We start from the raw sequence: 26,709 nt of genomic DNA, 5'->3' as shown, positions 1-26,709 counted from the left end.
TATTCCATCCCCCGCTTCCCCCCGCCCCAGGACTTAAAGCAAAATGATCAAGGCTTCCCCACCCCGCCACCTCCTGTATCTTTCACTAAGAACTCATATAAACCCACAGGCCTGCCTGAGCTGCTAATCTCTCTGGCTGCTGAAACCCTTTGAAGCCGCTGACCCTGCTCAGGAGACAGGTAAGTCATACACTGTCGATACTCCAAAGCCCTCCGGCTTCCTCTCCCCCCACCCCCTCCCCCCAAAGCGTGGAGCCAGCGAAGAATGCATCTGCCATGGACCCCAAACCCTGGGCTCCTGGATGCTGAGAGATGAGCAGGAGGAAGCTGGGCGTTCTGTCACCCAGTACCCACGTGGCACTTGTCTGACTGAGCCTTAGTTTCCTCAAACTATAAAATAAGGGTCATCAGCCCGGCCCGCGTGGCTCAGTGGTTGAGGGTCGACCTATGACCCAGGAGGTCACAGTTTGATTCCCGGTCAGGGCACCTGCCCGGGTTGCAGGCTTGATCCCCAGTGTGGGGCGTGCAGGAGGCAGCCGATCCATGATTCTCTCTCATCATTGATGTTTCTATCTCTCTCTCTCTCCCTCTCCTTTTCTCTCTGAAGTCAATAAAGATACTTTTAAAAAACAAAATAAGGATAATGACAACCAAGTAGGGTTGCTTCGAGGACCAGTGGGAGGACACATGGAAAGTTCCTGGCACAGCAGATGGTCAACAAGTATTAGATTCTGCACCTCGTTTTCTGCGTCGACTATCTTTGAAAAGACAGAACTATTGCTGGAAAGGGGGCCTGGCCCTGCCCGGGGCAGGAAAGAGGTCCCACAACACGAATCCAGGTGGCTTTGTAAGTCTGTCTATTAAAGCTGGGGACGGTGAAGCAAGGGAGGGCCAAGGAAGGGCCAGGATGGAAGAAGCCATAGGAACGCCCAGGCCGGGCTGCCCTGGTCCCTGGGTGTCAGAGAAAAGGGGGCCTTGGAGACAGGTTCAGGGGGTGAGCCGGGGCGAGCGGCCGCTGCCCATTGCTCTCCTGGTTGCAAGTCTCCTGGGTCCCTTAGAGTTTAGGAGATGCAGCCTGTGGGGGAGGGGAAGGGGGAGGGAGAGGGTGCTGGGTCCTCTGTCCTAGGGCTTTTAAGGGTGGGATTTCAGGGGCAGACTCAGGGCAGGGTTTCGGCAGAATATTCCAGGTGTGCCCTGTCAGGGTCATGTCCTCCACGGATTGGTCAGCGCCAGGGAGGTCATTAGTCATGGCAGCTGGTCCTGGCCTCGCCCTCCTGGTTTTGCTATTTTTCTGGGCCTGGGGCTGAAATACAGCCGAGGCCTAAATCAGTGGTTCTCAGCCGTGGCTGCCCATTAGAATCACCTGGGGATCTTTTTAAAATCCTGATTTCTGGGCCTCATCCTCGGGAAATTCTGTTTCTTTGTGACTAATGTTGTGGCCCCACCCCATCACAGAGAAACAGAATTTCCGGAGGACGAGGCCCAGAAATCGGGATTTTAAAAAGATTCCCAGGTGATTCTAATGTGCAGCCACGGCTGAGGACCACTGGCCTAGATGTTGGCTCCAGGGAGGCGGCCTTCCGTATCTGGCTGTAAATCGCTCGGCCAGTCTGTTCAGCCACCTGCCTCAGTTTCCCCGGTCCACTTGGCAAGGGATTTCCCTAGCTTCTTCCTATGCTGCCTCAGAGCCTCAGCCTTCAGTGTTGTCGGCCAGGCCCGAGTGTGCAGTCTGGGCTGCCGCTCCCCTGTGGAAGGACCCTGGGCCAGTGGTCTGGCACCCCGGGTCAGGAGGAGGGAGCTGACGCTTAGGCTGAAGGCGGCTGAATGAACCGACCGGGATCATGTACTGAGAGCATGTCGCTCTCCCTGCGGCTGCCCAGACGAGATGGGACTTCGGCGTGAGTCCCCGCTCCACGGAGCCTCGCGAGGATTCTCTGTCTGACGGGGCACCTTCCTTCGGCTGCCCAGTGCGGTGAGGAGGGCGGGGTCTTTGGCGGCTAAACTAACCGTGGCCGACGGTGACCCTTGTGAAGGGGACGTCACGCAACGTGAGGCTCCAGGGACAAACTGTGAGTTCATTTCATAAGAATTTTGGGCCGATTCTTGGCTCCTCGGTCACAACAGCACTCGGCAGCCCTTTTCGGGGAGTGTGACTGAATTTCTCACTCGGTCCGGCCACCCAAAGGCTTTGCAATAATAACCCTGTTGGTCCTCAACGTCAGGCCCATTCCTGGCCGTCCAAGAGGGCGTTCCAATGGGCGGGGGAACAGAGTAAAAGGTGGTGGAAAAGGACACAGACTTCAGCATCTGAGGGACCTCAGTTCAAATCCCAGTTGTCCCACTTACCAGCCCTGGAACCATGGGGCTCCACCTCTGGTCTGTGGGTTCTTCTCTGATGTCATCGGAATGTCAGGTCTCTCTCAGAGGATGATGGAAAAGGTAAAATAACAGAGACAAGTGGGGGGCGGGGAGGGGAGAAGAAAATAAGAGATGATGCCTAAAAGTGAAGGCTGTCAATTACACTGTTGGAGAGTTTCCTCCACACTCTTAGGTTTGGGGGCGGGGTCCTGCAAATACAACCGGCAAAAGACAGGGCGACAGCACAAAAACATTTAAAGCTCGTGTCCAGCGTGGCATCCAGACGAGACACCAGTCCCTACCTACCAATAATTAAAAAGCAATTTAAATGTTTATGAGGATCTTTCAACAAAATTCCAAAGGTGGGTCTACCAGGGGTGGGCAAACTTTTTGACTCGAGGGCCACAATGGGTTCTTAAACTGGACCGGAGGGCCAAAACAAAAGCATGGATGGAGTGTTTGTGTGAACTAATATAAATTCAAAGTAAACATCATTACATAAAAGGGTACGGTCTTTTTTTTTTTTAGTTTTATTCATTTCAAACGGGCCGGATCCGGCCTGCAAGCCGTAGTTTGCCCACGGCTGGCTAGCCAGATGGACCACAGAACTTCTTAAAAGATGTTCTTACTTTGCCACGAAGATGCTCAACTCCTAAGTCGCTTTCCTCAACCCCACTTCCTCTTGACTTTCCTCCCCTCCCTAATTCGCCTTCCAGATCTATTTCATTCTCCACCAACGGCAAATGCCTGCTCTTTTCACATCACGCCTGTGCAGGCTGGGTGCTAAATGGGAATTACGCGAATACTGACACACACAGGTTCTGTGGTTGTTAAGTGATGATATGCGTCAGACGGCATTTTGTGTGGTGTCTGGCACCCAGACAGCACTCAGGAAATTGTCACCATTATTCTTATTAGTCTCAGCTCTGCAGCCTCCACTGTCACACTAATTCTGCGCAGCAAGTCCCAGGGGGACCGCTGGGACACAAAGGCAAGCAGGTCTGAGCACTCACACACACTCACATGTTAAATGTTTCCTAAGCAGCTAGGATGCTGCATGTGGAGCGTCGCTCCCATCTAAACAGCCAGAAAAGCCATGGACTAGACACTGATTCTCCCTGAATAGGGGTGCACGCCCCACTCCTGTCCCCAGATCTCCTTCGGGTAGGCAGGGCCGCGTGAGTGATTCTGGCGTGGGCTGTAAGTAAAAGTGAGTGTGTCCCTGCCCGCCAGAGCATTTACGAATTGGTACACAGGCCCGGTCGGCGTGGCTCAGTGGATAGAGCGTCGGCCTGCGGACTGAAGGGTAGCAGGTTTGATTCCGGTCAAGGGCACATGCCCGGGTTGTGGATTCGATCTGTTGGGGGCGTGCAGGAGGCAGCCAAGAATTGATTCTCTCTCATCATTGATGTTTCTATCTCTCTCTCCCTCTCCTTCCTCTCTGAAATCAATAAAAATGTATTTTTTTAAAAAGAGAGAGAGATGGTATACCAGTGATGGCGAACCTATGACACGCGTGTCAGAGATAACACGCGAACTCATTTTTGTGGTCGATTTTTCTTTGTTAAATGGCATTTAAATATATAAAATAAATATCAAAAATATACATCTTTGTTTTACTATGGTTGCAAAGATCAAAAAATGTCTATATGTGACACGGGCCCAGAGTTAAGTTAGGGTTTTTCAAAATGCTGGCACGCCGAGCTCAAAAGGTTCGCCGTCACTGTGGTACACAGTCCTCGGCTCCCTCCTTTCCACTGCGCAATAAATCAATGGCTAGGCGGCCACAAGGCCCAGATGGAGACTTACAAGCCCGCGGAGCCTCCGCCAGCCAGGGGCCCTGAGAGACAGTGTTGCTCCCTCGCATAGCCTCCCCTCTCCTAACTATGCTGAGCCTTCTCAGCATGTGCTTCTCATGACGCCCAGGCAGTGTTCGCAAGGATGGTCTGACCCAAGGGTCCTCAAACTACGGCCCGCGGGCCACATGCAAATACAAATATTGTATTTGTTCCCATTTTGCTTTTTTACTTCAAAATAAGATATGTGCAGTGTGCATAGGAATTTGTTCATAGTTTTTTTTAAACTATAGTCCGGCCCTCCAACGGTCTGAGGGACAGTGAACTGGCCCCCTGTTTAAAAAGTTTGAGGAGCCCTGGTGACCGATGCTGCTCGTCCCCAGGTGGTCCCGGACGCCGCCAGCATGCCGGGCTTCCTGGTGCGCGGAGCCCCGGGGAGGCTGTGCGTCGGCCTCGCCTGCGCCCTGGGCCTTTGGAACACAGGTGGGTCCAGTGGGAGTTCGGGAAGTGTCCGGTCTGGGTGCTGAGCGTGGGGACTCATTGTGCCGTAGGGACGGGCAGCCGTCAGCATTTCAGGCCAGACCCCTCGATGCGCTTGCCCGAAGTGGCAATAATAACGTCCCCATTTCTGGTTTTGGTCCCTGACTTTTTGCAATTGGGCGCCGTTTATGCAACAGAATTATCTCCACCGCCACCGTTACCGCTCTTGCCCAAACATCGTCTTCTCTTTCCCGGGCCTCGAAGTCAGCTCCCGGCTTCTCCTCGCGTCTCTCCAGGGTCTGTTCTGCCCTCACCTGCCTGACTGATCCCCTCAGAAAGCTCATGATGTCACCTTCCAAGTTCCTCCCTCATTTCTATCCCCTCCAAGTAGTTATCCAGCAACTGCCCACTTCTTTTTGGAGGGGACCTCACGTCTTTACCTGATGGGACCTGCCCCTGCCCCCCACGCCTGGGCCACTTCCTGCAACCCCCATCTCCTTCCTCATTCCCTGAGTCCCATCACTGCTGGCCTCTTTTGCTTCTTTAAAGTCACGCTCACGCCCATCTCGGACGCCGGGCACTGCTAGCTGTGCACCGGACGGCCCCTCCGCCAGTTAACCCACTGACACCCTCTCCCGCCTCAGGTCTCCGCTGGCTGCCACCTCCCAGGGAACCCTTTCAGATCACTGAGATTGTGTCGGGCTCCAACATAAGCCCCCAGGTGCCCTTCGAAGTCTCTAACATTGTTCATAATAATATCCCGAGCCTGCATTTTCTGGATGTCTGCCTTCCCGGCTAGAATGAGATCCATAGGACAGAGTCTGTATCCGTTTATTGTCATACCGCCCTGGCAGCGAACACACACAAGGCCTGTGCAAGTCCAGGTGCTGAAGCGTCATCCATCCTTAGCACCATCCCAGCCGGTCGGCACATATCTGATGACTAAGTGACTGAACGACAAGCTACGTGTGGGATTGTCAGCTGCGTCCCCGTCCCAGACCATCATGTCCTGTCTTTCACCTGAGTATTTTGGGTTCGTTCCCTCTGAGGTCATGTCTGGGTTATACTTTTCCTGATGAAAACTCTTTTTATTTTAGTGGCTGCTATTAAAGGTGAAGCCAAGAAGGAGAAGGTCACAACCTTCCTACCGACAACAGGTACACGGGCAGGTGCTTCTCCCAGCTCACTCTGTCTTGGGCAAATTCCTTGGCTTCTCGGAGCCTCAGTTTCTCCATCTGTAAAATGGGGATTGTGTCTATAGCTCAAGCTCTCACAGTCATAGGTACAGTTTCTATGAGTTGCTCATTGCTTTACGGTTCAGGGAACTCCTGGATTCTCCTGATCTTATTAAACCCACAAAGACCCTGACATTCTATGAGCGATGGAAGATTTCACAATGGGAGGTATTGTAATATGCCGCCATCATCGCCTTTGAAATAAGTCCATCTTTCTTTGCAGTTTTTTTTCTTTTTTCTTTTTTTGGCATCTGGGCAAGAGGGTGAATGCATTCCAACATCAAGCACACTTCTGGGTCAGGGGCTGGGTTTCCATTTCTCACCTTTTGCTGAATGCACGGGGTAAATGTTTTGTTTGCTTTTGCTTTGGGGAAGTGAGATGGGCATTACTCTTTCTTTTTAAAATTTCACTTACTTTTAATTAGCACATTCATATGAGTCAAAATGCAAATGGTACAAAGTGTGTAAAGTTGAAATGCTCTCCTAGCCCACCAGAGGACACCGTTTATACTGATTTCTTGTGTTAATTTCCTTTCCTTTTTTTTTTTTAAAAAAAATGTTTATTGTTGACAGTATTACAGCTGTCTCCCATTTTCTCCCTTTTTGCCCCCCTCCACCCAGCCCAGCCCCACCCCAGGCCTTCCCCATGCTATTGCCTGTGTCCAGGGGTTATGCATATAGTATAAACTAGAGGCCTGATGCACGAAAATTCATGCAAGAGTAGGCCTTCCTTCCCCCGGCTACGGGCACCGGCCTCCCTCTAGCACTGGTGACCCAGGCTGCTTCGCTCCGGCCACTGGCCAGCACCCGGGACCCAGGGGGCTTTGCTCCAGCCCTGGCTTCGTCGGGAAGGACATCTGGTCTAATTAGCATATTACCCTTTTATTATTATAGATGTTCTTTGGTTAATCGCCTCCTGTCCCCTCTCCCGACTCCCTGCCTCTGAGATTTGTTACTGTTTCGTGCATCCATCCCTCTGGATAGATTCTGCTCGTTGGTTTATTTTGTTCTTTAGATGACATGTATAAGTGAGATCATGTGACACTGTCTTTCTCTGACTGGCTTATCTCGCTTAGCATGGTAGCCTCCAGGTCCCTCCATGATGCCCCAGAGGGTAAGAGAGCCTTCTTTTCTACAGCTAAGCAGATACTTTCCAATAAACATGTCCCCTGTGTGAGCCTCCAGTTTCCTCCTCTTTAAATGGTAACAACAGTTCTGCTGTCCAATTAATAAAAGAATAAAAGGCGATAAAAATACTAAGGGCGAATACGTACGGAAAGTGCCAATGCCTTCTATTTTAAAGTTACTAGAATGGTGGCCTTTTGATGTAAAGAGAGAGCACCAGTTGTCGATGGTCTGTCTAAACAAATGGATTTGAAAAAGGCTGTGGTGTAGCATCCTATTCAGAAACCCCTGCTTTAGGCAGTTCAAGGCGCACTGCAAATATTGTTATCAAAACCCACCCGTGGGTTTGTCATTGTAAAAAGGGGGTGGTGGAAATAATTTCTTTCTGGGAAAGCAGTGGTGTTTGAGTAAAGTTCTTGGTCCCAGCCAGCGTGGCTCAGTGGTTGAGTGCCGGGGTCCAACCCCAGCAGGTCCAGGGGTCCCCATAGGTGTGGACGGAGTCGGCGAAGAAGGAATGACACAGGGACAGCATTCAGTTGATCAGCAGCCTAGCCAGGATCTCCAGCCAAGTTCTGGTCTCGATCTCCAGAGAGGTTCTGCTTAGGATCTCCAGCCAGGTTCTGTCCAGGCTCTCCAGTCAGGCTCAGTGTCCAGGTTCCAGTCAGGTTCTCCTGCCAATCTCTGTAGTCAGGTTCAGTCCAGGATTCCTTGCCATGTTCTCCCGCTAGGCTCTGTCTCTAGGCTCCGAGGCCAGTCCCGGTCCAGGATCCTCTGGCATGCTCTCGCCAGCGAAGTTCTTCTGTCTCTAGGCTCCGTGTAGGTTCTGTCTTCTGAATTCTGTCTCCTGAGTTCTGAGTCTTTCTGTCTTGTTACAACTGTATTTATACCAGTTGATTCAATCCTATCAATCTCTATTACAAAGGTTAGGGCGTTTCTTATCTCCATTCCAGGGAGAAAAGATTATGTAGTTTAAGCATGATTGTTCGTAGTTAAAGGGATTAATTACCCGCCTGGCACTTAGTTGAGGGGTTTTATTCCCTCCCTAACTTCAGGGGAAAATCCCTACCTGGGGATTCAACCTTTCTCGGAGAGGTAACTTTGGTTAAAACACAGCGCCAAGAAGGTGAGCAAACATATTAAGAACCGTATGCCATATATGCCAGGTCCCTTGAAACAGCAAGGATGGACCGGCTCCCGGCAGTTGAGCATCAACCTATGAGCCAGAGGTCCCGGTTCAATTCCCCGTCAGGGCACAGGCACAGATTGTGGGCTCAATTCCCAGTGTGGGGCGTGCAGGAGGCAGCCGATCAATGATTCCCTCTCATCATTGATGTTTCTACCTCTCTCTCCCTCTCATCATTGATGTTTCTATCTCTCTCTCCCTCTCTAAAATCAATAAAAATATTTAAAAATAAAATAGTCAAATGCACAGAAGCAGGAGGGAGAAAGGTGATTCCAGGGGCTGGGGCTGGGGCTGGGGGAGGGGAGGCAGGGCCACCAGCCAGGCGTGGGCATTAGGAACTTTGCTCCCCTTTTTCATGGGCCTCGGAGTCCTCACCCTTCCAGGGAGCGCTGGGCAAGATGCTCGTAAGGATGTCATCAATTCTGTGAGGCTCTGCTCCCGTGATGCCATTTGAGTCCTGAAAACTTGCATTGCAGGGGCTGGCAATGAAGAAGCCGGGAAGGAAAAAGCCGGGGCTTTCCTTGGTGTGACAGGTAACGAGGCCTTTGGTCCCGGCTGTGACACTGTAACCCGGGAACACCCGTCTTGGCTTCTCCGGGCCTCGGTCTTTCCATCTGTGGAATGGGCATAAGGCACTGTCTCCACCGGAAGGCCACATGGAAAGTGGTCATTGCAACTAGAATAGTAGCACGTGCTGTGCGATTAAATGGCATCTCATCCACAGCAACGGATCTTCCAGATCTCGGCTTTACGTCACTTCCACGGCCGGGGGCCTTCTCCATCCCCTAGACCAGGTTGGGTGCTCACGGCACCGCATTGTTCCCTGTTTGATGCTCCTCACGTGCCATACGCGTGACTCTCCCTCCCCCTCCCTGAGCCACAGACAGTAAAAGCCACAGACGGGGAGCTGGAGACCTGGTCCTTTTCCTTGACCCATTAACCCCACACCTCGCACCCGCTCGGCCCTCGGGGCGTGTTTGTTGAATGAACGAGGAATGCTGAATGCTCGGCTTTTCAGCATTCCCTTTGACGTGTCCTTCTTGGAGGCCACAAACTGCCGTGCGGGCAAGTGGCCTAATATTTTGAAGGCCCCGGGCTCTCAGCTCTAGGAAGTAGGTCCTGACCCCTTCCCCAGGGGCTCAGATGTGCAAGTTTAGGCAAGTTTCTCTCCCTCTCTGAGCCTCGGGCTCCTACCTGGGTAAAGGGCGAGGCAGATGAGTCCCCCGCACCGGAATCGCCTGCCTGTTCCTTAGAAGGTGCACGTCAAGGCCGCCTGTGGGCCCAGGAGGCCAGACTCTCCAGCGGCGACTTGGAATTGGCCTTTTCACATGGTCCCCAGTGACCGTCACGGCCACCGGCCTGAGGACCGCGCAGTGCAGGCCTCACAGGCTGGGGTGGGAGGCTCCATTTCCCCCAAGAGGAGGCTCCTGAAGGTGAGCCACAAGGACCCATTCTCTTCCAGAGCTGCCGGCCAGGGCGGTGGACCTGTCCGCCCTGAACCTGACGGAGGTGGTGAACAGCATGCTGAGCAGAGCGTTAAAAGGTCAGCTTTTCTTGCCCAACAACATGGCTTGGTGGTTGAGCTTCGACCTATGAACCAGGAGGTCACGGTTTGATTCCTGGTCGGGGCACGTGCCCGGGTTGTGGGCTTGATCCCCAGCGGGGGGTGCACAGGAGGCAGCTGATAATGATTCTCTCTCATCATTGATGTTTCCATCTCCTTCTCCCTTCCTCTCTGAAATCAATAAAAATATATTTAACAACAACAAAGGTAAGCTTTGCTTAACAGCACCATCCAGGCCCACCTCGGCCTTGGGCCAGTTTCTCCGCTGGACTCTGTGACCTGGGCCCACGCGTGAGCCAGCTCCCCTTGTTCAGAGTGAGGGTGTGCGGTCCTCGCTAACGCGGGCGGGAGGGAAACACCCGTGCAGGAGGGCTGCCAGCACTGTGAGAGCTGGCCTGTCCCGCACGCCAGGTGCCCAGTTCCCGGCCATGACTGCCTTCAGAGAGAGCTGTCCTAGATCCAGGGCCATTCATGCAACAGCTCTTTACGGAGCACAGAAAATGCAGCCAAGTGGCGTGTATTTTTGCATTTTTTAATTTGCTTTTATTTTATTTTTTAAGTCACTGTATTAGGTGTCCGCTGTGTTGTTAATTTCTGTGATCGGTTTGCGAATGTACGTTGGTATTTACCTTTGTCAGTAGGCGTGTGTCCGTTTCTTTATCTCGGTGTCGTTGGCAGATCGCAAGAAGTTCTTCTCCTTGCTCAGCATCACGTCCTACAGCTCCTTCGCCTTCCACAAGCTCTCCGTGGCCGTTTACAACAGTGAGTGCCTCCTGGCGGCCATCACGGTGGGCGGTGCACCGCGGGGACAGGTGGCGTCAGGACCCTGTGCGGACTGTTTCTCTTTACAGTTTCTCACCTGAAGACAGTGGACCAGGCCACGTTCCCCACGCGGTACTGCTACTGCTTAAGCAATCGGACCAATGACCTGTCAGGTGGGCGGGACTACCTACTGCTTCAACTATCAAACCAATATCCTGTCAGGTGGGAAATTGTGGGGTGAAACAGGAAGGGTGTTGCAGATCATGTAGAAGTTTGTAGGATAACAGGGGGAAAACAAGTCAGCAAAACCATTACTCAACAATATGGCCTTGCACAGCTCTTGGGGTTGGCAGACAAGGGTTTGGGGGAAGAGGGCAATGGAGGAGAAAGAGGGTTTATAACGGCGGGTCCAAAAAGTGTTCTGCCTGCCGGAAATTAAGACTTTTTAAAATAACGAGTGGCATTTATATGATTGTTAATATTCCTCAAATCTCTGAACTGAATCAAACTTGTAAAATTGACTCTGAAATATCCAAATATAATGTACTTTCCCCTTCAAGTCTCAGAAACTGAAAGCTCCTCAATCTGTCTTGCAGATTTCACAGCCCTGCTGGTGGACATCATTGGGAATTCCACCAGCTACCTCACCGAGATTTTTAAGTCGACCTCTATCCTCTCAGGTGTGTTTATCTTGAAAACACTTGGCAAATTTGAGATTTGGCATCTGCCATGGAGTCTAATCAAACCCAGTGGACCACCCCAATCCCTGCCCCAGCCCCTGCCATAGGCCAGGCTGCCAGGAACGTTAGCGTAAGTTTAATTTAGACAATCAGAGTGTCCCGTTTCAACCACCAGCACCTGCAGGTTCCATCTTCCCATCAGAGCTATTCCTGGTTCAGAACATTGGAGGACAAATCCAAGGCTCAAAGTTGGGGGGAATCTAGGCAGATTCAAGGAAACAGCTTCTATTGGACAGCTATGCTCCCATTTTAAAGATGAGAAAACTGAGGTTCAGAGAGGTTGAATATTTTCTCAAGGTTATTCAGAATTCAGATTGAGATCTATGCGGAGCTGAGAAAGACATGCCTCATTTATAAGGTGGCGTCACATAACCTCCAGGCAGTTCCCCTGGGGACCCACTTTGCAAAGCACAGAGTTAGTTAGCAGCCCAACACTTGGGCTCATCAGGAGGATGGCTTGCTACACTCTGGAGAAACTGCTGTTTTAGAAGAAGGGAGACCGGGAGAGAGAGATCATGATAGATGTCATTAGGTACATGTACCAGGGAGTCTTCTAAAGGCTTACCGTGTATTCCCTCATTGTAACGAGGACGGCACCCTATACAGCTACGACATTGATCACCACTTTACACGAGAAACTGTGGCACAGAGAGGCTAAGCGACCTGCCCAAGACCATTCAGCCGAGATGGAATCCTAGACCCAGGTGATCTAGGTCTGACGTTCATGCCCTTGGTCACTATGCTAATTCATATGATGATAGTATCACATTAGTGGCAACAATAATAAGTATTATAACTCTTTATGGAGCTTTTCTATCTGTCAGGCATCATACTTAGAGCTTCACGCACATCTCATGGTGTCATCAACACCACCTCACTAGGGCCATGCGACCACCCGCCCACAGTCCCTAAAGGGACCAGGATGTTTAGGGACTCAGAAGCTTTCGGATGTTTGAGGGTCTAATACGGTGTCTGCATCGTCCATGACACAACCTTCAGCAGCATGAGGGCGGCCTCCTGTCATCAAAGACGCCCTATTCGATTAGCAGAGGGTGACCCTGCCCACCACGTGCGAGAGAGAAAGACACCTCACATCTGTCAAGTCAGGTTTGGCCACCAAATGAGTTTGGTACCAAAATGACATGAAACCTCCCATCATACAGAGATCTGGGGATTTGCAAATTGCAAATAAGGGACTGTGGGGTGAGAATGTTCACCATTTTAAAGGTGGGTAAACTGAGTCCTAGAGAGGTCAAGCAGTCCGTCCTTGCTCAGGTAGCTAGGAAGTGGCAGGCTGATATTGTAACGGGGGGAGCTGACCCCAGAGGCCGTGCCCTTAGCCATTTCATTATCCGGCATCCCCCCCCCCCCAGCCCCCCGGAAAAGCACGGCTGCCTTCAGAGTGAAGACACAGCCTCGCTTCCCACAGCACCTGCGCTGGGCATTTGTAGCTTCATTTCATTTCGACCGAAGACGCTGCAGCTCCAGAGCCATTGCTCAATCTCATGTGCTGCTCGTTGTCTTGCAGTGAGTCAGACGAATGCCTCCGACTGCATCTTCATCTGCGTGATGACGGGGAAGGCAGGTGAGCCCGGCCGGTCCTGGGCAAGTTCTCTGAGCTGAGACATAGACGCAGCCGCCAGCAGGCGGCCCAGATGGAACCTGTCGGTGGGGTCTTTGCAGGACGGAACCTCTCTGACTTCTGGGAGTTGGCGGAGAAATCTCCGGTCATCAATTACACCTTCACCAGCAGCCTGGCCGCGGCTCCGGGTGAGTGGAAACGGACCAGACACCAGCTCTAGAGTCTCCAGGCCAGGCTCCCTCCTGGCAAACGGAAAACAGAAGACAGAGCGCTGCCTGCAAGGTTTTATTTAGCTATCCTCATTAAAAAGGAGGGTGTTGCCATTTTAATTTTTGCAAAAGATCTGGATCCTCAATCCTGGATCCTCCCCCTCACTCGTGCCACAAGCAACTGATGTTGAGTAGCTGCCGCCCTCATCCCCCCACCCCCCCAATAGGAGGGCCACCTTCCTCCTGTTTGCCGCAGTCCTCTCTGCTCCCTGTTGCCTCGCACTGGGCTTTTGACAGCTTTGCCTTCTGTTCGCTGTGCTTCTGCGCATGGCTTTTTCAGAGGCTGATGTTTTAGATTAGTTTGTCATTCAAGGAGAACCCGTCTCTTTGGTGACATGTGGAGCTGGTCTGAGTAGGGTTTGAGTCTCTGCATCCTAAATACGTGCTGTACGATGATGACCTTCCAGTGATGCAACAGTTCTTTACGTCCAAAGTGACAAACATGTTACAGCTACCAGGGGGACAGCTGTGGCTTCCAAGCTCACACCCACAAGCCAGCAAACACCGCTAAGGACAAGCCCACCACGCCCAGCCCGGAGCACCGGCGTGTCTGCTCTGAGAGCCTCTCCCTGGACCGAGGTGCCTGATCCTTCGGAGGGAGAGCAGGCGGTGAACACAGACAGGCTTCCTGAACTCCTCGCCACGGCCACGGCCACGCCGGGCAGCGTCTCTCCCACCCTCCCAGGCTCGGGTAAGATTTCTCACCCTTTCCTCTCCTGCCCTGTTCCACCCTCCAGTGAATATAGACAGAGAGCTTTCTAGGACCCTTCACCCAGCATCCCCCAAGGAGAATCTTTCAGACTTGAAATATATTGTAGCAAAAAGGTATTTTTATTTCAGCAAAGCATTTAGCAACGTCTCTCCTGAGATTCACACAAAACGGTGAAATGCACTCAGCTCTGTATGGCAGGGGTAGGTTAACTCGCAGCTGGCTGGATAATGATGCCAAGAATATGTTAATGACGATGCTGGCGTGAAAAGCTACCGCTGATGGTGGGCCAAGAGCGTCCTCCTTCCCCACCATCTCTGTGGGCACATCCGTGGTATTTGCGCTGAAGACGCAAAAGGTGTGCTTATCCTATTTGGAAATAAGATACAACTGGGGTGACTCTTTCAGTTAATGAGTTCCAGCAATGGACCGGTCATTTACTCATCCATCCATCCACCCGTCCATCCATCCATCCATCCATCCACCTACCCGTCCGTCCGTCTGGCCATCCATCCATCCATCCATCCATCCATCCACCCATCCATCCATCCACCCGTCCATCCATCCATCCATCCATCCACCCATCCATCCATCCATCCACCCGTCCATCCATCCATCCATCCATCCACCCACCCATCCATCCATCCACCCACCCGTCCGTCCGTCCGTCCATCCATCCATCCATCCATCCATCCATCCATCCATCCATCCATCTATCCATCCATCCAGATGTAGTTTATACCAGACACCAGGCTGGCTGCTAACAACACAGCTCTGTCAATGTTTCCTTTCTTCCTGAGCTCACAGACCAGGGATAGAGACACAGGCAATAAACTGATAGCTGTGATCCAGACTCCAAAGGGTTCTTGTCCCGGAGGCCCAGAGCGGGGCTCCCCACGGAGGTAAGGATTGATGAGTCGGGCAGCAGGCCTAGAAGAACACATAGGCAGTAACATCTCGGACATTCCTCAGAGCAATATTTTTTCTGATATATCACCTAGGGCACAGGAAACAAAAGAAAAAATTAACAAATGGGGCTACATCAAACTAAAACGTTTTGCACAGCAAAGGAAGCCATCAGCAAAATGAAAAGACAACCCACTGAATGGGAGAACATATTCGCCGCTACATCTGATAAGGGGTTAATATCCAAACGTTATAAATAGCTTATAAAACACACCACCAGGAAAAACCCCAAAGAATCCAATTTAAAAATGCCCAAGGGACCTGAATAGACACTTCTCTAAAGAGGACATACAAAGGGCCAGTAGATATATGAAAAAATGCTCCATGTCGCCGATCAGCAGAGAAATGCAAATTGAAATCACAATGAGGCATCACCTCCCAGCTGTCAGAATGATTGTTTGTCATCAATAAATCTACAAACAGCAGGTGTTGGTGAGGCTGTGGAGAAAAGGAATCCCTCGTGCACCGCTGGTGGTCATGCAGACTGCTGCAGCCACTGTGAAAAGCAGTATGGAGTTTCCTCCAAAAATTAAAAATGGAACTGCTGTTTGACCCAGGATCTCCCTTCTGGGAATATATCCTAAGAAACCCAAAACACTAATTCAAAAAATATATGCACCCCTATGTTCATTGTAGCGTTATTTACCACAGCTGCGATCGGGAAGCAGCCCGGTGCCCACCAGTGGATGGTGGGTAAAAGGCAGCGGTGCATGGACACAAGGGCATGCTGCCAGGCTGTGGAGGGGAGGACATCTTGCCTTTTGCAGAAGTGGATGGACCTGGAGAGTGTGGTGCTGCCGGCAGTGGGCCGGTCAGAGGGGACAGGGGCCATGTGATATCACTTATATGTGGAATCTAATGAATAGAATAAACTCACAAACAAAATAGAAACAGACTCACAGCTGTCAGGGGGGAGGTTAGGTGGAAAAGGTGAAGGGATTAAGGAAAAAAACAACCACCTCATAGACCGACAACAGTGTGGTGGTTACCAGAGGGAAAGGGGGTTGAGGCAGAGGTGAGGGCAAAGGGGGGATAAATGGTGATGGAAAGAGACTTGACTTGGGGTGGGAAACACACAGCACAATGTACAGATGACGGCTTATAGAATTATACACCTGGAACCTATATAATTTTATTAACCAACTAGGGGCCCGGTGCACGAAATTCGTGCACTGGGTGTGTGTGTGGGGGGGGGGAGTGTCCCTCAGCCCAGCCTGCCCCCTCTCACATACTGGGAGCCCTCAGGCATTGATCCCCATCACCCTCCAATCGCAGGATCAGCCCCTTGCCCAGGCCTGACGCCTCTGGCTGAGGCATCTGGCCCGGGCAGCGGGGACCCGCAGCTGCAGCGGCCCCGCGATCGTGGGCTTCGCTTTAGGCCCAGGCAAGGGACCCCTAGCTCCCGGGACTGCCAGCTTCGACCTTGCCCAGCTCCCATCGCTGGCTCCACCCCTACTTCCTGCTATCACTGGCCAGGGCGGAAAAGGCACCTGATTCTCCGATCATGGCTGGGGGGCAGGGCAAAGGCGGCCCCAGGGCCGCCTTTCCCCTGCCCCCCAGCTCTTAGCTCCCCCCTGGGTTTCCGATCACTGTCAGTGGCAGGGGGCTTCTTCCTGCTTTCCCTTTCGCCTCCCTGCATTGTGCCTACATATGCAAATTAACCGCCATCTTGTTGGCAGTTAACTGCCAATCTTAGTTGGCAGTTAATTTGCATATAGCCCTGATTAGCCAATAAAAAGGGTAGCTCGTACGCCAATTACCATTTTTCTCTTTTATTAGTGTTGATGTACTATTGTCGTGAGAGGTGGCTACAGGGGCCGGACTAATAAGGTGGCAAGTACAACAGGGTCTCGAATGGGATGAAGAGAGTCGGGCAGCAGGAAAACAAGGATGGGGAAGAGGAATCAGCTTATTAACTAGAAAAGTCCTTAGTCCCATAGCCGGCATCATGAGACGCAAAGCTAGGACGCTTTACGGTGTAACAGACGTGACTGCTAGTGGCCAGAGGAAGGATAAATGTCCTCGCTGGATTCCGCACAGAAGTGCTGGCTTTATGTACACAAAACCACACAGCTTTCATGAACTTTTTAAAAAAAGCATCTTTAAGTCAATGAAGCAACATACCGTTTTCTGGATAAGGAATCTGAGTATTTTGAAGATGGCAACTGTTCTCAACTTAGAGGTTTAAAATCCTCAAGGGATTCGTTCTGTAAAACTTGAAAAAAATGAATTTTAATCCCTACCATGGGAATGGACAAGCGTGAATCGCTAGCGGTTACTTACAAGACCAGCCAGGGCAGGTTTGTCTTCATCACCATCCTCTGATGCTATAGGGTGTCATTATGATCTCCATTTCATGACAAAACTGAATAGCGTTCAGTAACTTGCCCCAAATTTTACAGCACGGGGGACCCTCTGGGTCCCCTCACCTCAGCCCCATCACCTTTCCACTATGACACGTGGTTGGAAATAATGGCGAGATTGCTGGGGCGTCCCAAGGGCTTGGAGATGTTTCTATATTGATAGTTAGGAAATGAACGTTTAGTTTGGTCCACGTATTCCAGTTCTTGGTCGCGTTTGAGTCCCTAGATTATCAGATTATGCAGGCACCGCGCATTTACCCTGCAATTACATTTCCATGTCTTAGCAATTTTATATCTAAATCAAAGTGGTCAAGCATATAAATGGCCTGTTACTGTCGCTTGTGCAGCTACCAGGAGGGCGGCCGGAGCTCCATGGGTGACAGACGGCAGGCAGGCCTGGGCGTCCACACTGCCCGCGCCCCGGGCTCCGACCACTGGCGAGGAAGCACCCGGAGGGCCTCCCTGGGAAGCACTTTCCTCCGCAGCGACATCGCCCGCAAAGACCAAGGACACGGGGACCACGGGGAGCCTTTCGGAGCCTCCTGCCGGGGCACACGGCAGCCCTTCCCAGGCCAGCCCAACCTCGGGTAAGAGAGATGTTCTCCCCCAAGCCCCCCGCTTTAAAAATATATATAATTGATTTAAGAGAGGAAGAGAGAGAGAAACATCAATGATGAGAGAGAATCATGGATCGGCTGCCTCCTGCACGCCCCACACTGAGGATGGAGCCCTTAACCCGGGCCTGTGCCCTGACCGGGAATCGAACCGTGACCTCCTGGTTCATAGGTCGATGCTCAACCACTGAGCCACACCAGCCGGGCTATTTTTTTCTCATCGCTGCATCCTCAATGCCCTGCCTGGTCCCTGACTGGATAACCAACATGGGCTGCCTAGGGCAGGACTGGTGGCCCGGGCCCCTGAGAAGTGCAGGCTCACCTGTGTCCCATCTCACCCCAGGGACACTCACCCCGGGCACACAGACTTCCAGTCCCACCAAGGCCCCGGCCCCCCGGTATCCACAGACAGGTAAGACATGCGTGCGCTGGGAAGGGGGCCCCAAACCACAGGAAGGAAACCGCTTCGGGGCAGGGCCCGGTGGGCCGGGTGTCAGGAGGCGGACAGAGCCGGCGGTTGCACTTCCTTGGCGGGAGTTGAGCAGGCGGCAGCGCTCCGCCTCGCTGTGCTGCTAACTTGCCCGTGAGCCTGGGCAGATCGCCTCCGCCTTCGGGGTCACCGTTTCCCCATCGATTTCGAGAACTCTTTATCCTTCAGGTGCTGCGATTCTCTGCTTGTGAGGTTAGCCCAAGGCCACTTGGTTTGGAATTTTGAGGCCATACTTGCCCCTTGCAGGTGACCTTCTGCGGCCATTGCCCCCTGCAGAGGAGCCCGCCCTGGTCCCGGGACCCCATCACGTTCATGTCTCAAGTACGTCCCGCACTTGTCACTCCTGTTGCTCGTGTTGGTTTGGGGCGAGGTCGTGCAGCACCATAAAAAGAGGTGTGCGTGAGCGATCCAGAGTCAGACTCTGGGACCCACAGCCCAGCTCTCCCATTTCCCGGTGAGGCGGCCCCAGAACCCCGTGCCTACGGCCATATCGCGGGGATAACAACCATCACTCGGGCCCTGGAGACGGCCTGTTCCCCCAGGGCTTTGTCTGAAGGGAGACAATGTGTGTGGAAGTGGCTTGGAACGGGGGCTCCGTGTGATTTAATTCAGCCGATTGTTGTTGAGTGAGCGCCCGGTGAGAACGCCTGAGCCCTTGGCGAGTGGACGTTGTCCTAACGGGCGCGATGTTAGAAGAGAAGGAGGACAGAATGACTCCAAAATTCAACCCCCACATTCTGGGTGCACTTGGCCTTTCTTCTGTTTTCAAGGCCGCCCTGCCTTCCACAGCCCTGCGCACTTCGTTCTTGTGAAATTCCAGACGAGGACAGCCTCCCGGCTGGGGTTGGTGGTCAGAGGCCTGGGCCCGGTTTCTGTGGTTTGTGCTGTGCTTTGGGGTGACCCTCCTCCTTCCTGTTGAGCCGGTTTCCATGAGGGGGAAATGGATCCGAAGGGAGTCCTTCAGAGCTGACTGACCCTCGCGCCCTCCCTTCCCGGAGGCCTTTCCAGACGGGCCTCCTGATGTCCCAGGCGTGTGTCAGCGAGCCTTTATTAAACGCTGGCGCCTGCCCAGTCTCTGTTCCTATCGCCCCGATCGGCCTGAACCCCGCCCTCAGCCTGCCGTGAATGGGCCCCTCACACACAGAGACGGGATTGTGCTGCCGCAGGAAATGGCAGCCCTCCCTCCCCGGGATCCACAGAAACTCGCCAGCGGTGCAGAGGGGGCAGTGGGCAGATGGACCTTGAGAAAACAAGTTGGCTGTGTCTGGATCTTTGCTGTTACTGGCCCTGGAGTTGGCTCCGACTCCCAGAGACCCTGTGAATGAGCGACGGCCACATGTCCCGTCCTCCCAGCATGCTCAGCTCCTGCAGACTCCTGTCCGTGGCCTCTCTCACGGAGTCAGTCTAGCTCCTAGTTCGTCTTCCTCTTTTCCTGCTGCCTTCGATTTTCCCAGCATGATCATATTTTTCAAATAGCCCCGTCTTCTAGGTCTACCTGTATCTATAGCTATCGCTTTATTTGATCTATACCTACATATCTATGTTTGCTTATATAGCTCTATCATCTATGAGAAATCCTATATAATAAAAGGCTAATATGCAAATTGTCCCCTCGGGAGTTCAACCAGGAGACTGGGATTTCGATTGTTCACTATGGCGTGCACTGACCACCAGGAGGCAGTGCGGAACATGGCGGGTGACCAGCAGCAGCAGGGTGCTGAGGGAGCGAGAGAAGGAGGAGGCAGGGAGGCCAGCTGGCAGGGAACCTAATTGACCCTGATCTCCAGCCAAGCCTAGGGACCCTACCTGTGCATGAATTTTGTGCACCGGGCCTCTAGTCTAAGTGTAAAATAACAGGGTTCTGGCATCTTTCAGTATGTGATTCTGCCCATTCACAACGTATGCCACCAACTTTCTGACATCCACTCATTCTTCCACTGGCTAAGTATGTATTGAGTTCCTCCTGCGTGCCAGGCGCCGGGTCATGCCTAGTCTCACTTTCTCTCCGCAATGATTCTGCAGGGCAGGTCATGTTATCTTCAACCACTTTTAGTGAGTCCTTCCTAGTAAAGAGTGACTCTGCTTTGAGCCCAGGTCTACCTCATTCCCCAGCCCGTTCAGTGTCTCAGATCCTTGTGGGACGTTTACTCCTCAGTAGAACCGTGTCTGGTTCCCTCCAGGAACTGGATCCCACTTGTCCTCCTCCGTCCGCTCAGACCTGGCGCAGAGCTTTACAGGGCAGCGCTGAAGGATGCCAGGCTTCCCCGTCTGTCTCAGAGCCGCCTGAGGTCAGGGCAGGACCACAGCCACTGAGCACAGGATCTACCAAAGGGAGACCCTGTGCACACTTTTGTTGACTCGACTGGTCTGGGATTGTGTCTTCCAGGGTGTCCTCAGCAGCTCCTCAGAGAAGGGCCCCTGACAGCCGGGCCCCTCCCCGGGGCCGCCCACAAGCTCACCCCCTGCCTGATGGAGCTGTGCCGGTTTTTCCAGCAGTGCCTCTGCGCGAGCCCGAGGAGGGACCCCAGGATGGAGGCCATGAGGTAACCTGGGCCAGAGGCCGCCGGTCCAGCATTTATGCGCGTCCTACTCCGCACGGCTTCTCTGCAGGCACGGACTGCAGAGGGGCGACAGGGGCGCCTCAAGGAAGGGACTCCCCAGTGAGTTCTTTGCTAGATTGTCACCTTCTCAAGAGCCAGGATGAAACCTTATCCATTTCTGGTCCCCAGAGCCAGGTGCAGAGCCTGACATAATAAGTACAGTTAAGTCAAGTGCAATCAAGTGGAGTTGAGTTGATTTGAACTGTGTCCTACCTGGTGGAACGGTCTCAGAGGACTCTGAGTTGTCCCCAATGCCTCCATCTGGTGAGATTCGCTAGATGATAATAATAATCAGAGGACAGGTCTGATAATGATCTAAATGACAGGTCTTCAGAAACCCCGCGCTGTCATTTGCAGGCCAAATGAGAAGGTTGAGCCAAGAAAATTAGAAGGCAGACCCCGTTTTCTATTAAGAAGTTGTAGGCGTGGGCACCCTCCTGCCCGGGGATGCTGACACACTGTTCCGTCTTCTGGAATTTATTCTTGGCTGGAAACCCAGAGCCAAACAACCTAGATAACTAGCTCTGCTCCCCGGTCTGAGGTCAGTCTCCCAGACCTTTAATGTGACTTTCAAAGTCTATTCTATCCTTCAGCTCTTCCAGGCTCCATGATCCACCGGCTCTGAGCCTCAAGGTCAGGGTTGCAGCCTTTTCCCATCACCCCTTTCTGGCCCTGGCCTTGGACCCTTCATGAGTGTGGCTGTTTCCTGCACCCAGAGAGGGCCATGAGCAAGACGCACAGGCCCGCAGGTACTAGCCCGCACGGTGGAGGCATTCCCTCCATGGCGAAGGCAGCGGCGTTCTTGCCGGCACTGCCAGGCTGTGGTGAGAGCGAGTGGAGCTGAATGGTCCCGCACAGGCCCGGGCGGCTGCATGGTGGCTGCTGGCTGCTGGAGATACTCTCGCGGTTGGCGGTGCCTCGTTCCCTCCTCCACTCTCATGCCACGTTGGAACCTCAGCTCTAGCCTCCTTGATACGTTGTCGCTGTGGCACCAAGTACCCAGTGGCCGTGTCAGCTGTGGACCAAGCTGGACACGTCAAGGTTGTTGACCGAGGTTTGGAGATGTCACCGTGAGAGTATGAGGTCACACGCTCACAGCCAAGTACCCCTGGTGGTGGTCATCATTCCACGCGGCCCTCAGATCCACGCTGCTCTTTCTCTGCCATGTGTGTGGTGGGGGCGGGGGGGCACCCGGGGGAGGCCGACTGGTACATGTCCCATCTCCCAGAATGCCTTTCCAGCCGTCTCCTGTAAGTTCATTCAATGGGAGATACCGGCAGGAGATTGGGGGACAGAACAGAGAAGCCAAGGATTTTCTCCCCTTTATTTCTACTTTAAACAAGACTTCCCTGTTGGTTTCTTCTACCTCCTTCGTAATGGTTCCCAGCATTGATTCCCTCTGCAACAGCTGGGGTTTGTCTTCTCCTCGCGGGGCCCGGGCTCTACCGTTCTTCTTGCCCAGTAGATGGCAGTGTGTTCCGGCTCTACCACTTGAAAGCAGTGTGTCCCTGGGCGAATCCATTTACCTCTGGGCCTTGGTTTTAAATTGAGGGGGATAGAACCTGGGAAGTCTTTATGGCTAACTTTCTTGAGCAGTTAGTTGCTCCCCAGCGTGTGCTAGAGTCACAGGATGATGGTGATGGAAGAGAAATTGGAGAATGCTGAGCCCACCCTCCTCATACGTCAGGTGAGGGTTGAAAGGGAAGTGGATTCCCAGAGCCCTGCAGTGAGCCAGTCACACAGCTGCCCTGAACCCCTTCTTCCTACAGCAGCGGTTCTCAACCTGTGGGTCGCGACCCCTTTGGGAGTCGAACGACCCTTTCACAGGGGTCGCCTAAGACCATCAGAAAACACATATATAATTACATATTGTTTTTGTGATTAATCACTCTGCTTTAATTATGTTCAATTTGTAACAATGAAATTGGGGATCACCACAACATGAGGAACTGTATTGAAGGGTCGCGACATTAGGAAGGTTGAGAACCACTGTCCTACAGGGTCATCAGTGCTGTTTCCCCTCAGCCCTTCGAGGCAATTGTGCAGACCCCAGCCAAGAGCAGGGCATTGGCTTGCAAAGTCTTCCTGCCCTGTTGACTATAACAGCACTACGCACCGCACACACAAAATAGATCAATGCGCATCGTTTATCGAGCACCTGTGACAAGCCTGGCACTATTCAGGAACTTGGCAAATCCCCACAGTGTAGGTTCCAGTATTGCCTTTCATTTACAGACGAACAAGCTAAGGCCCGGAGAATTAAGGACTCAGCCTGAAGTCACACGTCCTCCTAAGACCTAGGTAGTGATGCTCGGACTAAAAATAGGTCTTTCAGATTCCAACGTACAAGTGCTTTCCTCCTCATCCTGTACCGATCCTCCCACACCCTGTGAAGATGGAGAAGGGCTTCCTTGCTCTGGATAATTGTCCATTATGACTTTTTTTAATAATCCTCACCCAAGGCTATTTTTCCCATTGATAGTTTTAGAGAGAGCAGAAGGGAGGGAAGGAGGGGGATATATATATATATATATATATATATATATATATATATATATATATATATATATAGAGAGAGAGAGAGAGAGAGAGAGAGAGAGAGAGAGAGAAAGAGATACAGATGTGAGAGAGATACAGTGATTGGTTGCTTCCTGCATGTGCTCTGACCAGGGCTGGGGATCAAACCTGGAACTCAGTTACATGCCCTTGACTGAGAATGGAACCCATGACCCTTTGGTGCAGGCCAACATTCTAACCACTGAGCACACTGGCCTGGGCCATTATGACTTTTTAAAATCCTGGTCGTCTCCTAACAGCCACAAAAGATAGCGATTGCTCTCAGCTCTGACTTAAACTTTCAGGTACTGTCTTGAGTTCTATTCCTGGTTTCTGAAGAATGCAACCCACATCTGCCAGGAGGCGAAGAGGGTGCCCCACTCGCGCAGTGAGTACGCGGCCGGGCCGTGCTGTGCCGGCGATAAAGGCTTCTGGGACAGGGTCTGGCGCTCTGAGTGTGTTTCCTGCCTCAGCAGGGGCGCGGGAACTCACCTGGTCATTGCTATTCCAGACGAGGAGTCTAGGGCAAGCATGTCAAACGCTAACACAGGCCAAAGACATGAGGGGGGCGGCCCGCGGGCACGAGTTTGACATGCTTGGCCTAGGGGTTCCCGATTCCTCTGCACCCAACAGTTTGATATTTCCAGTCGGTGTTAAAAAAGCAAAAAGCCGGAGTCAGGCAGGCCGAGCACTGCTGCTTTCTGTGTGTGACCTTTCTCCTCCCGGGGCCCGTGAAGCTAAAGACACAGACAAAGCAAAATTCCAGACAGAAGACACCCCCAGGACACCCACATTCCCGACCCAAGCAAAGGTACACAAGTAATGCAAGCAAAAGAGGGCGCCCCACGCTGCTGGAAGTGGGGTGTTTGGTCCCCCTCTCCTCGCTCGCTCTCAGGGTGCCAGGCGTCGGCTTTGTCTTGTCTGCCGCTCCTGCCGACAGAAGCGCCGATCTCGCCTGCCTGGTGCTGAAGCCAGTGCCTGGCCGTTCCATTGTGCCCTCTAACAGCACCGTCTGGCCAGGGGCCTCTGGTTTTCCAAAAACCACGGAATTGTGTGCCACCCTGTGAAAACGCCTTCCTCAGGAAACCCAGTGTAAACATGGCCCCATCCTGGCAATGTTTTCCATTAGAAAACAAAGAACGTTTAGCCACCCAAGCCTTCCTGTGGCTCTTAAGGGACATCCAATGAATACCGTGACCACACTTCTTAGACACTCTTCTTACTCGCTTGCCCCCGTCTTCTCTCCCTTCTACCAGCTGCCGTCTCAGAGCCTCATCCTCGCTTTTTTGTCCACCTACCACTCGGCAGCCCCCTAACACCAAGCTTCCTGGCTCCCCAGTGTCCAGGCGCCTCCTCTGTTTATTTTCATTTCCTTTGCCTCAATGCTTTCTTCCTTCTCAACACATTCCCTTATTCTGCAAATCCATCTCCCCACTTCCTCTCTCTCTCTCTCTCTCTCTCTCTCTCTCTCTCTCTCTCTCTCTCTCTCTCTCTCTCTTCCCCCTTGTTCATCCTCACCTGAGGATATTTTCCCCTTTGATTTTTTAGAGAGAGTGGAAAGGAAAGGAGGGAGGGTGATGGAGGGAAAGAGAGAGAAACATTGATGTGAGAGAGACATATTGATTGGTTGCCTCCCTCGTGCACCCCGACCTGGCCTGAGGATTGAACCCTCAACCCTTCAGTGTGTGGGCAGACACTCTAACCACTGAGAAACCCAGCCAGGGCTGTCTCCTCTTTCTATCATCGCCTTTTCGCTGCAGCACAAAACCCAAGCCTGGGAGTGGCACGTGGGGGCTCAGCAGTCAAAGGAGAAATCCCTTTCCCTGGCGCAGGTAGAACTGGGAAATCTTGCCAACGACTTACAATTGAACCAGTGTCCCGGTGCATGGATTCGTGCACATTGAAAGGCAATTAATTAGAAGAAATATTTTAATATCGCTATTCCTGTCTTGCTAATGAAAAGAAAATAGGATTTCACTGAGTCTCCTATCTACTTACTCCAGGACTTCTGTGAGGATCAAATGAGATGAGGCACGAGAAAATGCTTCACAAACATTTGGTTAAACTGTAAAATGTTTGCATCTGGCTATAAGCAAGTCGGGTTCCTGGGCTGAAGAAACTCCAAGGAGGCTAGTTGCTAGGGAGAGGAAGCCGGGCGTTGCTATGTGGTGTCATTACCTGGTGCCCACAGTGACCGTTTCCAGGCTGGGCTGGGTTGTGGGTCACATTTTGCACCCATGGGGTCTCAGCAGCGTTGGCTGCGATTTGGTGGCTGTCACTGTAGGGTGGTGGCGGGGCCTGTGCCCCCCTTGGGGGAAGCCGAGTGTTGGTTTGTGGGTGCCAGGTCCGTGGTGCCATTTATTTTTAAATGGTCAGTGTGCATCATGGCAGCTCCTGCGTTGAGTGTCTGCCTCCTGGTGGTCAGTGTGCGTCATAGTTACCGGTTGGGCAGATGGACACAGCCTTTTATTTATATAGATAGCTCTTCTTTTGTCCTGGTCACATTAAAATCGACACACAAACAACATATTGCATTTACGGAGCAGCACAGGAATGAGCTCAAATTACTTTTATGGAAACTGGGCAGATGTGTGGGTACAGCGGCATTAGAAAAACATCAGTGAACAGAGAGCCGCTTTCCACTCAACTTTGCTGCTAACGAGCCAGGGGGTCTTGCCCACGGTCTTTCTAACTGTGCGGGGAAGGGAGGGAGTCTGGGCAGCTCCCTGCCAGTCCCTGCCCCTGGCACACCGCCCCCTGGGAGAGCCGGTGCCCTTAGACTCGATGTCTCTGTGGCATCTCCTCCTCAGCCCTTGAGCTCCCTCTTCTCCTTTTCTTTTTCAGCCTTAAAACAACGATGCCTGGAGAACATCTGCAGGTCCGTGTGAGGCCTTGAGAGAACAATGGGACCTCACCATGAACCCAGCCATCTCTTCGCCCTGGCCCTGGCCCCAGTGGGCTGCACTGGCAGGAGTCACCCGGCCTCAGCTAGACCAGGGGTGGGGAACCTTTTCCTGCCCAGGGCCACTTGGATACGCCCAGCATCATTGGAGGGCCATACACAATTATCAGCTTAACAGTTAGCCTGCTGTATTGGTCAAGCATGTAGTTAGCTCACCCCCAACGCCCCGGCAGGCCCAGACCTAATGATTCTGTGGCTTTACCCCAGTGGTTCTCAACCTTGGCTGCACATTAGAAGCACCTGGGAATCTTTTTAAAATCCTCCGAGATGAGGCCCAGAAATCAGGATTTTGAAAAGATTCCCAGGTGATTCTAATGTGCAGCCAAGGTTGAGAACCACTGCCTTATACAGTCCTG

At 52.4% G+C, this 26,709-nt stretch overlaps 1 protein-coding gene across 1 annotated transcript; it reads left to right on the top strand.

Moving 5' to 3' along the window:
* Window positions 1-104: 104 nt before the first annotated feature.
* Window positions 105-26,709, top strand: HHLA1 (HHLA1 neighbor of OC90). The gene is made up of 17 exons (XM_059673002.1): window positions 105-179; window positions 4,537-4,636; window positions 5,731-5,790; window positions 8,653-8,709; window positions 9,639-9,719; window positions 10,419-10,502; window positions 10,592-10,675; window positions 11,099-11,182; window positions 12,771-12,827; window positions 12,926-13,012; window positions 13,545-13,784; window positions 17,479-17,718; window positions 18,089-18,157; window positions 18,482-18,556; window positions 20,622-20,778; window positions 23,697-23,779; window positions 26,236-26,709. The coding sequence occupies exons 2-17, from the start codon at window positions 4,558-4,560 to the stop codon at window positions 26,277-26,279; spliced, it is 1,581 nt and encodes a 526-aa protein (XP_059528985.1). The 5' UTR covers window positions 105-179; window positions 4,537-4,557; the 3' UTR covers window positions 26,280-26,709.

Source organism: Myotis daubentonii, chromosome 17, assembly GCF_963259705.1.
Source record: "Myotis daubentonii chromosome 17, mMyoDau2.1, whole genome shotgun sequence".
Lineage (NCBI taxonomy): Eukaryota > Metazoa > Chordata > Mammalia > Chiroptera > Vespertilionidae > Myotis > Myotis daubentonii.
Note: the sequence above shows the minus strand (reverse complement) of the source record. Positions and strands in the feature narration are given on the sequence as shown.

What these genes read in the sequence shown, in the direction of transcription:
- HHLA1 (XM_059673002.1), top strand. Translation starts at nt 4,558, where the DNA reads ATGCCGGGCTTCCTGGTGCGCGGAGCCCCGGGGAGGCTGTGCGTCGGC. An exon ending in GCTGAGCAGAGCGTTAAAAG is followed by an intron (nt 9,720 to 10,418) that starts GTCAGCTTTTCT and finishes TGTCGTTGGCAG; the next exon opens with ATCGCAAGAAGTTCTTCTCC. An exon ending in CTCCGTGGCCGTTTACAACA is followed by an intron (nt 10,503 to 10,591) that starts GTGAGTGCCTCC and finishes TTCTCTTTACAG; the next exon opens with TTTCTCACCTGAAGACAGTG.